Genomic DNA, 13,220 nt, shown 5'->3' on the forward strand with positions numbered 1-13,220 from the left:
CATGTAGGCCACTTTGGGTCAAACAGCAGAATAATAGTGTGATATAAATGCAAGAAAAAACCTTTTTTAAACTTAAAAGTGAAAAACTGCTATAAAACCAACAGACTTTCATTCTAGAGAAGGGGAGGCAGAAGCAGACCTTTGTGTATGTTTTCTAAAGTGCTTTGTAAATTGAAGACTGGGAAATGGTTAGACGCTTATAATCTTATCAAAATAACCCGGCATGTCAACTGTTCTAAGGAAAGCAGTGGTGCAGAAGCCAACACTGAAGGCCAGATATCTCATTTTATAAATTAAACATCTGAAATAACGCTACAGTTCTTAAATAATTTTCCTCCTTCTGCACTGTTAGCCAAACAGCAGGATGGTGCTGCTGCAATGGAGATGCAGCCACTGAAGAGTGCTGAAGGTGGAGATGGAGACGATAAAGACAAGAGGAAAGCGAACATGCATAAGAAAGAAAAATCTGTCCTCCAAGGGAAGCTGACTAAATTGGCTGTCCAGATAGGGAAAGCAGGTAAGGTGTACATTTGATGGGGTAGCCTATTGTCATGAGGAATGTACTAGAGAGTTTAGACTAATTGCCAGCCAGATCTGCGCACAATTTCCAAAAATGTACATGGAACTTGATTAGCACTCTTATGATTTTGCACACTCAAGGCATTCAAAGCAATTGTAGTATTAAACACATTTCTTTGGAACCCAAACTGAGACTCTGTAGGTTCTGCTCATTCTCTGTAGTGATAAGAGTCCAGTGCAATTTCCCCAAGGTATAGCTGAGCTCAAGATCTCGAAATATCACATAGGACGCTGCCTTACGCAGAGTCAGATAATTCTCATAAGTAGTTTTGATGGGCTGTATGTATGTGTGATTCTGGATCACGTCTCTGGGCTTCATAGTTAAGCTGCCAGACACGATAATGATTAAACTGAGATTTTAACACACAGAAATGTTGTAGCATGATGCCTTAAATAAAAATATTTTTTTCACAAGATTTCCACCACCCCACACACTTGCTATAGTAAAAGTTAACTTTTTTTGTCTGTTTCAGGTTTGGTGATGTCTGCAATCACTGTCATCATCTTAGTAATATACTTCACTGTTGAAAACTTCGTAGTCAGCAAGAAGCCATGGCTGCCTGAATGCACACCTATCTATGTTCAGTATTTTGTTAAGTTCTTCATAATTGGTGTTACTGTGCTTGTAGTTGCTGTTCCAGAAGGACTTCCACTTGCTGTTACTATTTCCCTCGCTTACTCTGTAAAGGTAAGCAACAGGCTTGAAACCAAGATGAAAAGAAACAATCGTTTTGTGTGGTTATTTAATTTGTTCATAGATTACTTAAAAATTGGTTTACTGTTTGGTAAGGTAAACAGGACTACATGTCAGTGTAATTTTAAAGGTTTTTCAGAATGCTAATGTCTTCAGATCAAAAGTGTAGCCGAAGAATAGAATAGAATAGAATAGAATAGAATAGAATAGAATAGAATAGAATAGAATAGAAAATAGAATAATGTTGACATTGTTCACAGTAGAATATATCTCTAGAGGGACTTCCCTCACTACTGTGGAACTAACAGTTCAAACAATAACATGGGTGGGCTTTACTTAGGGGGATCTCTTTAAAGAAGTGAATGAAGCAATGGACTTGGATAAAGAGACATGGATTCCCACTTAAACTGAAGCATCTCAGGTGTCATTGTGCCATAGTGTCAGCCATTTTGCAGTTATGGGGGGGAAACACTTATGCTAGAATAGCTCAATTTCCAGTAAGGTATATATACATAATTAAATTATTCTACAGTGGTAGGCTTTCAATATGCATGAATAATATAATCCAGTAAATAATGCAAATGCATTTGAATGGGAACCCAAACACCAAAGCAGAGTCTGAAATACAATTCACAATGAACTTAATTGCCTTAGGACAGCAGATCTCTGTACTGTGTGATGAGGGTCTCCTGTGCTAGTTTGTATGGAGTTATGTACGGGACTGGTCCTCATTGTGGTGAAATGTAATAGAGTTTACTGTCTCTCTTTTTCCTCAAAGAGGATTTTTTCAGGGTGTTGGTAGGCACTTATTGTTGTAACATAATTCCTGTTTTTCCGCAAACAACAACAACAACAACTTCTTCTTCTTCTTCTTCTTCTTCTTCTTCTTCTTCTTCTATAAATTGAAATTACCACTTCCTCTCTTTATCCGCTCCCTTAACATACTTGTTTATCACCTTGCATTACTTTAGCCTGGTAAAGCCATCAATTACACATGGTAAAATATCTGTACCTATATTATAGTACCTATATTATAGTACCTATAACTGAGTGCTGAGTCATTGCATTAGAGGTTCATGTGCAATGCACATCTTCCTCCTCTCATCCTCAATTTGCTTACACAGGCCAAGGAACACTCAGGTGTGTACAGTATTTATCATTTGCTATTCAGCTTTGAGGTCTCTTAATATTCCCTTAAGTCCCCCAAGGATGCTTCTGAGTTTCCTTTCAAAGTTAGTGTTTTAGTGGTTCCCACTTCCCTTTTCTTGGATTGTGGAGCGGTACCTATGAATGTTTTTTTTGCCATTTTTCCTGGCTTGTATTTCCAGAATTTGTAAAGACTGCTGCCTCTACTGATGCCTTCCTGCCATCACAATGCTTAATACCATTCTTAGTAGCTTTAATATTCTGGCTTTTTAATAGCAGTTCTGAAACACTGCATTAGTTTTGTTCTTAGATTATATAAACACAATCTCAACAACAATGACATATAGACAAACAAAAAAGGCTGGTAAAGGGAGGAAGGCAAGAGCTACCATAAACATTCATAATAGAATGTTTAGCTTAACATGTGTGTTTCTCTGAGTTCCATTCCTGCCTTTCTCCTCCCCCCACCCTGAAAATGTTTCCATTACAAGTAAGGATCAGTGTTTGGGTGGAGAGCTCCACTGAAGTCTAAAACACCAGAACCTTTCCATTACAAGAAATGTAAATGCAGTGGTGTAGACAACTGTATGCTGAAAAGCAAACAAAGAAAATAGAAATGACTGGGTTTTTTTTTTTTTAATGTGCATGATCACTCATGCACACAGTTTACCTAAATGGAAAAGAATAATGGAAATGGAAGAAATGGAAAGTTCAGCAAGAGCAAACTGTACATGCACTGCTACCAAAAATAATTATAGAAATCCTTAATGTAAAATTGGAAGATAAGTAGAGTGGAACACAGGACAGAGCCATCTGTAGAATTACAAAATGGAATGAAAGAAATATGTCCACTGCTACTTTGGTTTAATGTTCTGTGTGGGTGGGTGAGTGTATCTTTCAAATGAATTTCAGTATTTTTGTACAGATGTTTGAAAACTGTGGCCAGATTATATTGTTCTTGTTCAGCTGATTGTCTCATGTGCCTAAAAAACACCAAAAAAACCCCACCATTAAAATGTTGGCAGATATTAATTCACATTAATCCCTCATTTACAGGAATTTTGTAAAAATGCATTTTGTGTACCTGAAGTTTCTATGTTTTACAAGTGCAAATGGGATTTTGTGGAAAGATTAATCCATCTGCTCTACTTAAAAAATGCTTATGCATTTAATTAGCATAAGGGATTTTCAACCTATTTACCAAATAGGCTTTATTTTTTCTTCTTTTTCAGAAAATGATGAAAGATAACAATCTGGTCCGTCATTTGGATGCGTGTGAGACGATGGGTAATGCTACAGCCATCTGCTCTGATAAAACAGGGACGTTAACCACCAACCGGATGACAGTAGTACAAGCTTACATTGGAGATACCCATTACAAAGAGATCCCTGACCCAGATTCCATTCCAGCCAAAATTCTGGATGTGCTGGTTAATGCAATTGCCATCAACAGCGCTTACACTTCAAAAGTTCTGGTAGGTAGGCTTTGATTTCAGACACTAAAAAGACATTTGGGGAATCTGTGTTGATACTTAGAATTCTCTTTCACTGTAATAAAAATGCTGTTGTGTGAAGGTTTGGCCAAAGTAAGAATAAATCTACATCTGTATGTTGTGGTTTTAAAAGAAATGTTTCGAAAACTATTCTGTTTTGTAACTTACATGTGCCATGCCAAATTTTCATGAAGTTGATATTTTTAGGTAAGAGGTGGGTTTATAAGGAATGTCAAAAGGCCCCCAAAGTCTATTAACTTATCTTTCACATTTTTTGTCCCTGTTGACAGCGCAGATCACTATTGCATAATTCAAGCAAGTAAGGGTTCATATAGTAATAAATAATGATAATAATGATGGGGATGACAGTTGTACAGTACTTTCCACTGTTCAAAGTGCTTCGCATGCACTACTTACTTGTAATCCTAGCAACTAAATCAGTATTATTATCCTTCTTATTGCAGATGAGGGGATTGAGGCTAAAGTAAAATGGCTTACTTTACGCTGGCTAGTAAATATGATCACACACACACACACACACACACACACACACAAAATCTGTCTATCCAGACAAGCAAGATGCATTTTCACAGTTCAGAAACACATATCCAGCCAGGCAAAAAGCACTCAACAATGGCATGGAACGGGGCAGGTGAAAGGTGGGTGTGGCCTAATCAGAGTCCCAAGGGCTGTAAAGATACAGCTGCAGGGCTGTATCAGATCCCTACCCCTTGAAGTAGATGAATAATGATCATACTGTTTTTGTATTCCATTTTGCTTAAAGAGGAATTGGTTGGAACTATTTATTCGTTGTGTGGCTAGAAGAATAGTTTCAAGAAGAATCCGTAGTTGAGAGTTCTGTTTATTTATTTTGCCATATCATGTTTATTAAGTTTACAATAATGCTTTCCATTACAATCTCTCCTCTTATATTATACATTTTGGCTTTTTAGGACCATGACTTCCTTCAAACCTTCCTTGTGATTTTCTTTCTTTCATTTCAAATTTCTGCATTTTCACTACTTAACCATTGCTTTAAAATCAAAAACATCAGAACATCATATTTTCTTATTCTTCTCTGCAGTGATTTTTATACCTTTCCTTAAAAGCTTCTTGCAATCCTATCAACGTGTTTGATTGAATACAATTGTCTTTCAAATAATTTACAAATTTAGTCCAGTCCTTGATGAACTTCTGGTCCCACTGTTCTCAGATTCTTCATGTCATTTTGGCCAGTTCCTCATACTCCATTAACTTTAGTTGCCATTCTTCCTTTGTCAGTAATTCCTCTTGTTTCCACTTCTGTGCTAGTAAAATTCTTGCTGCAGTTGTTGCATATAGGAAAAGCTTAGTATCTTGTCTGTTAATGTCTGTACCTACAATTCCCAGTAGAAAAGCTTCCGGTTTTTTAGTATATATATATTTCAACATTTTCTTAATTTCATTATATATCATATCCCAGAAGCAGTTCACTTTCTTACATTCCCATCACATATGATAAAAGGTACCTTCTTTTTCCTTACATTTCCAGCATTTATTATCTACCTTATAGAGTTTGGCTAGCTTCACCGGTGTAATATACCATCTATACATAATTTTCATCACATTTTCTCTTAAGGCATTACACGCTGTAAATTTTATTCCTTCTTTCCATAATTTCCCCCAATCTTCTAACTTTATATTATAGCCAAAATCTTTAGCCCAATGAATCATTACCGACTTTACCTCTTCATCTTTCAGATGCCATTCCAGCAATATTTTATACATTTTTGACAATGTTTTATATTTGTTATTCAATATTTCAATTTCAAATTTTGATTTGGTATTTCCAAATACATTTTTCTTCATATCATCCTTAAACATCTCCTTAATTTGGTAGTAGTGCAACAAATCATTAACAAATCCTTTCACCTCTTCGTATGGTTTTAATTTCCACTTATTGCCATCATTTTTGAGTAACATTTCATATGTTACCCAATTTTTATTCATATTTATTTTCTCAACACTCATAGTTTCTAACAGTGATAACCACCAGGGTGGTTTCCTTTCTAATAGGTTTTTGTACCTATTCCATACTTCATAGAGAGACATTCGGAATATGTGATTTCCAAATCCTTTATGTACCTTCATTGTATCATACCATAAATACACATGCCACCCAAATCTGTTATCATGGCCTTCTAAATCTAATAAATCTGTTTTTCCCCAATAACATCCATTCCTTTAACCAACAGAGGCAGGCTGCTTCATAATACAGCTTCAAGTCTGGCAGGCAAAACCACCACTTTCTTTACAGTCTGTTACTAGTTTAAATTTAATTCTCAGTTTCTTTCCTTGCCAGATATATCTTGAAATTATCTTTTGCCAATCTTTAAATATGCCTTCCCCCTTGATTATTGGAATTGATTGAAACAAAAACAACATCTTTGGTAGCACATTCCTTTTAATTACAGATATCCTATCCAGGAGTGATAATTTCATTCATTCCCACACTTCCAAGTCTCTCCTTATTTTATTCCAAACCATTATATAGGTATCTTGAAATAAATTTATATTCTTTGAGGTTAACCAAATTCCCAAATATCTGAGAGTTCTGTTTAGCCCTTTCCTTACCCATTTCTCTACGAATGCCCCTCTGGCCATTTAAATAAAAACTCCAGCCAGATTTCAAGACCAAATTTCTGTGCGTATAAAAGGCCTATGGAAGAACTGGTGGGTTCAAGAGGGGGTAGCAACGTTCTCCCCTACTAATGTCTTCTGTGAGTCTATATTTGCATTGAGTCAGGATTTGGGAAGTGACATTTGCATAAATAATATCCAATTCTACCCTAAGAGTCACTGATAAGAATGGAGTGGGGAAAGCCTTTGTAGTATTAAAATTGCAGCCTGGACATTAAGAAAAGCTGTGGCACAAGGAACTACAATGTCATTGATAACTGTTCTTTATGTATGTGTTTTCAAGGACAAGAGAAGTGGCATGTATTTCTTGACAGACTAATAGTTTTGACTATATATGTACTTTTAAAAATAAAATTACTCTTCTGTTTTCTGAATCCTAAGAGCACTGTGAAACTTTGAAGGCATTATAGCTAGAAATGTCTATATTTTATTTTGTTTCCGCTTAATGTAGCTTTCACTTACTATTGGGCCTCTGGGAAGCCCATGTAATTCAATAAATTTTAGGCCTATTTATAATCTTACTACAGTAGTAGAGTTTCTTATAGCCTCCTGCTTTCTTTGTCCTGCAGACATATACATATGAGCTGTAGACTATTTAGTGACTGATGTGTAACGTATCTATTGAAACATATCATGTTATTTCAAGGTGCCGGTGAAGACAATCAAAACATCTGAATAGCATCTCCTTTTGTCTACAGGTAGAGGTCAAATCACTATGATAAAAGGGGAAGAACAACCCAGTTTCCCACACGGCCTTTGCCTGTTTAGCTTGCTTTCTCTTCTGCACCTTTTCTTGGAAATTAACAAGCCAGTTTACAGTAACAAACAGACTTCCTTTTCCTCCCCTGCTCTGGGCATAGGAGGTGGTTGAGAAGGCAGGCTAAGCTTCAATATTACTTAAGCAGTCACAGTATGGCATACTGCAGCAACTGCAGCCCACAGATGCCTAAAAAGCATCTGTAGCCCCCTCCCAAGTAAATTCCATGCTTGCTCATTTCCCACTTCAGTTTCTCTAGTGATATTTAACAAAATTTACATACCACTTGACTTTAAATAAAATGCATAAGCAGTTAAAAAATAAAGCAAACATTAAGGGCGGAATTCAGCTAATCTGTTCCACAAGCAGAGGTCAGCACAATGAATCCTGCTACTGTAATGGGACATTCCCCCACGTCTCCATTGGCCACATAAGATTCCCCCTTTTAATTACATGTGGCTTCAAATACAAAAAGTAAATAGTGTTGTTTTTACATCTACTCAAAGAGTGAACCTAAGCTATTGGGTATAAAATGATACCATAAAATGATACTGGGCTTGCAAGTATGTGGAGAGCCAATCATCTGTACTATTTGCCCATAATCTAAATAGAATTTTCAAATGCCCTGCTTTGCTTCGATTTGTGACTAGGGCAGGCATAAGCTGATTGGGCTTCATCAGTGGCATCTAGTGAGAGGTATAGTTTGTTAAGCGGAAATTGTAGCTCTGAGGGGGGATAAAGCCTTACAGTTCTCAGGATTCTTTGGGGGTTGTGTGTGTTTGCAGTAAATATATATATTATGTGTAGGACTAAGCTGTGTGTATGAGTATATGTGTGAGAGTGAGAGCAATATATTTACTTAGGGATATGAAATATTAGTTGTTTTACAACATTGAACTAAACTAAGATTTAAGTTTTAAAAATGAATAGTGGATTATTGCGTGGACAGGCGGAGTCCCCCAGATCCCGGGCGCCCCCCCCCCCGTCATGTGGAATAACGACTCAAGACAACATGCTATGGGATTAAATTGGCCACAACTTTATTAAATTTCAAATGTGGGTAGACCTTGGCTCAGGCATTGGGCGTTATCCCTCCCCAGTCCCCAGCCGGGGACCTAGGGAGCATCAGGGTTATCCAGTGGGGGGGGGGATGGGCCGGCTTGGAGAACATATGTTCAAGCAGAGATAGCCGCCCCCGTTACGCCTCCGCCGCAGGGGAGAGCAATGACGATCTCTCGGCGTATGGTCAAAGCCTCCCTTCAGAAACCCCTTTAACAGGGAACCCTGGTATCGCCGCTGCAAAGAGGAAGATAGACTAAAGGATTCCGCCCAAAGCCTGATACCACCAAAGTTGTGACGTTTTGCTACGGGAAAGGCGAAACCTGCCAATGCAGAGGAATTTCTTTCTGGCCCTTTAACAGCGACCTTGACGTAGCAGCGCCCACATACCTGTGAAGAAAAGTTAACCTGCAAAAGAAGACATTAACTGAGGGTGGGTAGGGTGGGAGAAGCTCTGGAGCCAAGTGAGGATTCCCAGGTAAGATCCTCCCTCTATTGTGTGGGCAGGTAATCCCTCCCTTACCTGGCCTGGTCTCCTTGGCAATGCTTCCCCCAGGTGGGATTGGACAACTGACTGGGATAGGCAGAGACCTCCAGGTATCCCACCTGAGGGAAGGCGAAGCCAAGCCTATGCTGATGGAGCCGCACCAGATCCAGGGGCTGCGTGCGTCCACGCAAAGGGCGCCCCCCCGTTTTAAGCGGGGAGCGGTCATTGTATATTTAGGCAAATGAGAGAAGTTATCACAGTTATCGCAAGTTCAACAGCCTGATCTGAATGCACAACTTCATTGTGTCACATAACTCTTCTGATCAGGATTTATGGTTAGGATAGTTTTCTAAACAATTATTTTCAAAAATTATCCAGGTAACTTTGTTTTTACATTGTATCATGTTTCAGCCTCAGTTTAGATCCATATTTCTTTTCATTTTTTTAGTTTAAGTTTATTTGGCATCTGCAAATACTTGGTTACAAAGGCTAAAGGCTCTATTTTAATTTGAATGGTGTATACAAATAATAATAATAAAAACTTTGATTGTTGTGCACTTTAGACCCGGGGCAGTCAGCCACCATGACAGTCTGGTACAGCTGATACTCAGCCTGCAAGAAAAGATTTATGGTATGATTAGCATAGCAGAAATTGCAGGTGGAAATAAAATAATAGGTTTCATTGTAGCAGAGTTAAATTTCTGTTATTTCTTTGCTTTAATTTTGAGAGTTAATAAACATGAAACAGCCTAAAATAATTTCATTTTAAAGTGTAAAGCAGATTCGTTCTCACTACAGATTGCAGACAGTAGTCTGCAAGGAAACTGGCTTGGCAGTCAGATGGTTTGTGCTGAAGCATTCCAGGAGAGGAAATGTCACTGCCAATTCTCACCACCGTATGCTTTATTTTATTACACCATGGTGAGAATGTGGGATCTGCAGCTGTTCTAGCAGGTCTCATAGAATTTAAGACCTCTTCTGAAAATTATTGTCTTTTCTTATTTATACTTACATTTACTCATGTACACTCAAAACAATGAGTATCTTTTATTAAAACTTACTTTAAACCACAGCAGAAATGCCTGTCCCAATTGGGGAGGAGGACAAGCCTGCATAGAGTAAATATGTCGGTGGATGCAAACAATTATTTAGATTATGGTTAGGTCAGACCTGGGCTGGATCTAGACACATCAGGAAAGTGTTTCAGAAAAACGCGTTGTAAACCTCAAAGTGCAAAATCGCGTTGGTGAAAGATGGAACTCCACAGCGCTGTCTGGTGTCACAGTATTATAACACCTATAAAACGCTTTTTCTTTACTAATGTAGCTGAGTCACTGGCCTTGGGGGGTCACACTTTTTATTCTTTTGTTAAGAAGTTACAGTTCTAAAATCCTTTTAGAAATTATTGTCATGATGGTCAAAACATAATATCAGAGGAAAATACATTTATTTTGAATGAATTTTATAGCCTTTATTAAGTTGCTGAAGAGAAGGAAAGGCAATTAATATGGGGGGGCTGTTACCTAGGTACTCAGTGTGTACAAAATTGAGGGTTTTGTTATGTTTTCTTGAATACAATTTACTTCCTTGTATTGATGTAAATTACCTTGATACCTTTACGGTACAAGGTGAATGAATCAATCAACAATAACCTTACTAATGCCCGTTATTATCCCCAGATGGAGAGCTCAGACCAAGAAATAATGGCTTTCCTCAAATCCAGTGACTCCACCCATCACTATAACAGGGTTTCAACAGAGAACTTGCAGTTCAAAGCTCATATTTTTAACAAACACAGTACATCAGCTCTCTTCCATTCTGTTAATATTAAGGGTCACTGTTAAATAGAATTGCAATAGAAGTAACATGTTATCTTTTAACATGTTATCTGGATGTGCATATTTTGGTGCATTTTTTTTTAAAAAAATTGATTTTTATTATTATTTTGTTGGCCGCTTTGCTTTCTGCAAGGAAAGGGAGAGGGTGAAATGTCTTTATTTATTTGAATTTGTGTGGTAAGTTAAGATTTCCAGAGTAAGACCCAGTTGACAAGTTACACATACTTTGCTCTTACCTTTTTTCGTTTTCAATGGGCTGCAGAAGCCTACAGCACAAAACTGGAGTGGGGGACAGACTGCTCTTGTCTACGCCCCGTCCACACGGTGGAAAGCAGCATCCGGGAAATTTTTGAATAGAAAGTCTGCCTGAGAGGAAAGGTTAGGCAGCTGACCTGGCCCTCTACAAGTGCTCCAATCAAGATTTCAGACTTCTGCTGCTTTACTAAAAAATAAAAAAGGGAAATATCCGAGGGAAAGCTGCACATGCATAGTGTGGCTTTATGTAAGATCTTTATGCTGTGGGGACATGAAGGGAAGTTTGAAATCCCAATTCTTTCTTTCTCCTTAGCCACCAGACAAGGATGGTGGTCTACCTCGCCAGGTTGGCAACAAGACAGAGTGTGGATTGCTGGGGTTTGTCTTGGACCTAAAGCAGGATTACCAGCCTGCCCGGAATCAAATACCTGAAGAGAAGCTCTACAAAGTGTACACATTTAACTCTGTGAGAAAATCAATGAGTACTGTCATCAAAATGCCAGATGAAAGTTTCCGAATGTACAGCAAAGGAGCTTCTGAAATTGTCCTAAAGAAGTATGTACTTAATATTTGCTTTGAACACATCACAAAATTTGGGTATGCGCATGATCCAGTTCTCATTATTTGGTTAGTTTAAATCATACTAACACAGATTGACAGATGCGCACACAGAGACCTTAAATGTACAGCATGGAACAATGGAACATGTTTTTACATTATCAAGTGCTCTCCTGTGAGATGCCATGTATTAGGTGATTCCTAAATAAGTCCCATGGAAATGAATGGGAGCTAAGGAAGAGCACTACTGCATATGCATAGCTGCCATTCATTTAAGTGAGACGTAGAAGAAATTCCTGGCAGACATGGTACATGTCCTTTTATCTTATTTACCACAAAGAGGTAAATTGTTATTTTTCTGCTTCCTGGAAAAAGTATAGATTAATTGATTGAATTGAATTATTTTAAGAATAACAGCAGCACATTTCAAAGTGTGTGTTATTATTTATCATGAATGGATGAGACAGTTCTCACTGTTACTAATTGGCTTACTATGAGTGACTTGCTAAAAGTCTGATTCAGGGCTTGTTAAACTTAAATTCAGTTCTTCTAGGTTCAAGACCAATGATTTTGAAACACTGAACCCCCCCCCCCACATTATTCATACTACCTTTGTTATGCATTCAAGGCTTCTTCTCTATCTTTGTTCTAACATTTAATATTTTTTTGCCAACAAAGAGATGTTATAATTCGTTATTTCCACCGATAACTAGAATTCCATCACCCATTTGGCTTAGGAAGGTACCAATCAATTTGCTACTTATTAAAATTAATTCTATATCTCAGGCATGTTGAAATCTTTATTCTTTGTTGTCTAGTAAATTGTTTCTGAACTGTAGAATTGCTGCTGGTATCCTTTCCTTCCAGGTGTTCTAAGATTCTTAATTCAGCTGGCGAGCCTCGCATCTTCAGACCTCGTGATCGGGATGAGATGGTAAAGAAAGTGATTGAACCTATGGCCTGTGATGGATTGAGAACTATCTGTGTTGCTTATCGAGACTTCCCCAGCAGCCCTGAACCAGACTGGGAGGATGAAAACGACATTCTATCTGACCTGACCTGCATTTGTGTGGTTGGCATAGAAGACCCCGTAAGACCAGAGGTATGCTAAACTTAAGCCCCGATCCTAAACCATACTCATTTGAAGTAAGTTCCATGAACTAATAATACTAATTTCCAAATAGGTTTTAGGTGTAGAATGTTAAGGCACTCACATCATCATCATTATTATTATTTAAAAAATGTGCTTCCTACAGTTCAGTTTTTGAAAGCAATTCTTTGTACTGCAGTGTGGCCCAAAATACATCATGTTGTATCAAAAGTGGCCCATTCATGCAACATTCCCACCTCCCATTTTTTGCTTCTGTTCATTGTACATACCCATTTTACTCCTGAGGTCTGGGGAACGCTGTGGAATGGTCAGTGTGCTGTTGAGGACTGCAGCTAGTATGAGGAAGAAGGAATTGGTAGATAGAAATAGGTCCAAGCAAGTCTGCACATAGAGATGTTTCTTTTTAAAACACACACACACATTTTAGCAGGTTTGAGAGTACTACCAGAAGACTCATGCTTTGATGCATTGTTTACATATTGTTGCACACCACCCCAATCTCCAAGTGGTGCGAGATTCCAGAGGTTCCAGGTGCTACCCCAGGGTTCATGTTTCCTTTTGGAA

General features: G+C 38.0%; 1 protein-coding gene across 18 annotated transcripts in view; it reads left to right on the forward strand.

Moving 5' to 3' along the window:
* ATP2B2 (ATPase plasma membrane Ca2+ transporting 2) overlaps window positions 1–13,220 on the forward strand; it is a 358,314-nt gene that overhangs the window by 297,099 nt on the left and 47,995 nt on the right. For all 18 annotated transcript variants that reach the window (XM_082211882.1, XM_082211878.1, XM_082211885.1 and 15 more), the window contains 5 exons: window positions 353–517; window positions 1,053–1,267; window positions 3,652–3,894; window positions 11,301–11,542; window positions 12,413–12,647. In XM_082211882.1, the coding sequence (XP_082068008.1) occupies window positions 353–517; window positions 1,053–1,267; window positions 3,652–3,894; window positions 11,301–11,542; window positions 12,413–12,647 (1,100 nt within the window). The remainder of the gene's footprint in view (window positions 1–352; window positions 518–1,052; window positions 1,268–3,651; window positions 3,895–11,300; window positions 11,543–12,412; window positions 12,648–13,220) is intronic.

Source organism: Podarcis vaucheri (genome assembly GCF_965113315.1).
Source record: "Podarcis vaucheri genome assembly, chromosome: 2".
Taxonomy (NCBI): domain Eukaryota; kingdom Metazoa; phylum Chordata; class Lepidosauria; order Squamata; family Lacertidae; genus Podarcis; species Podarcis vaucheri.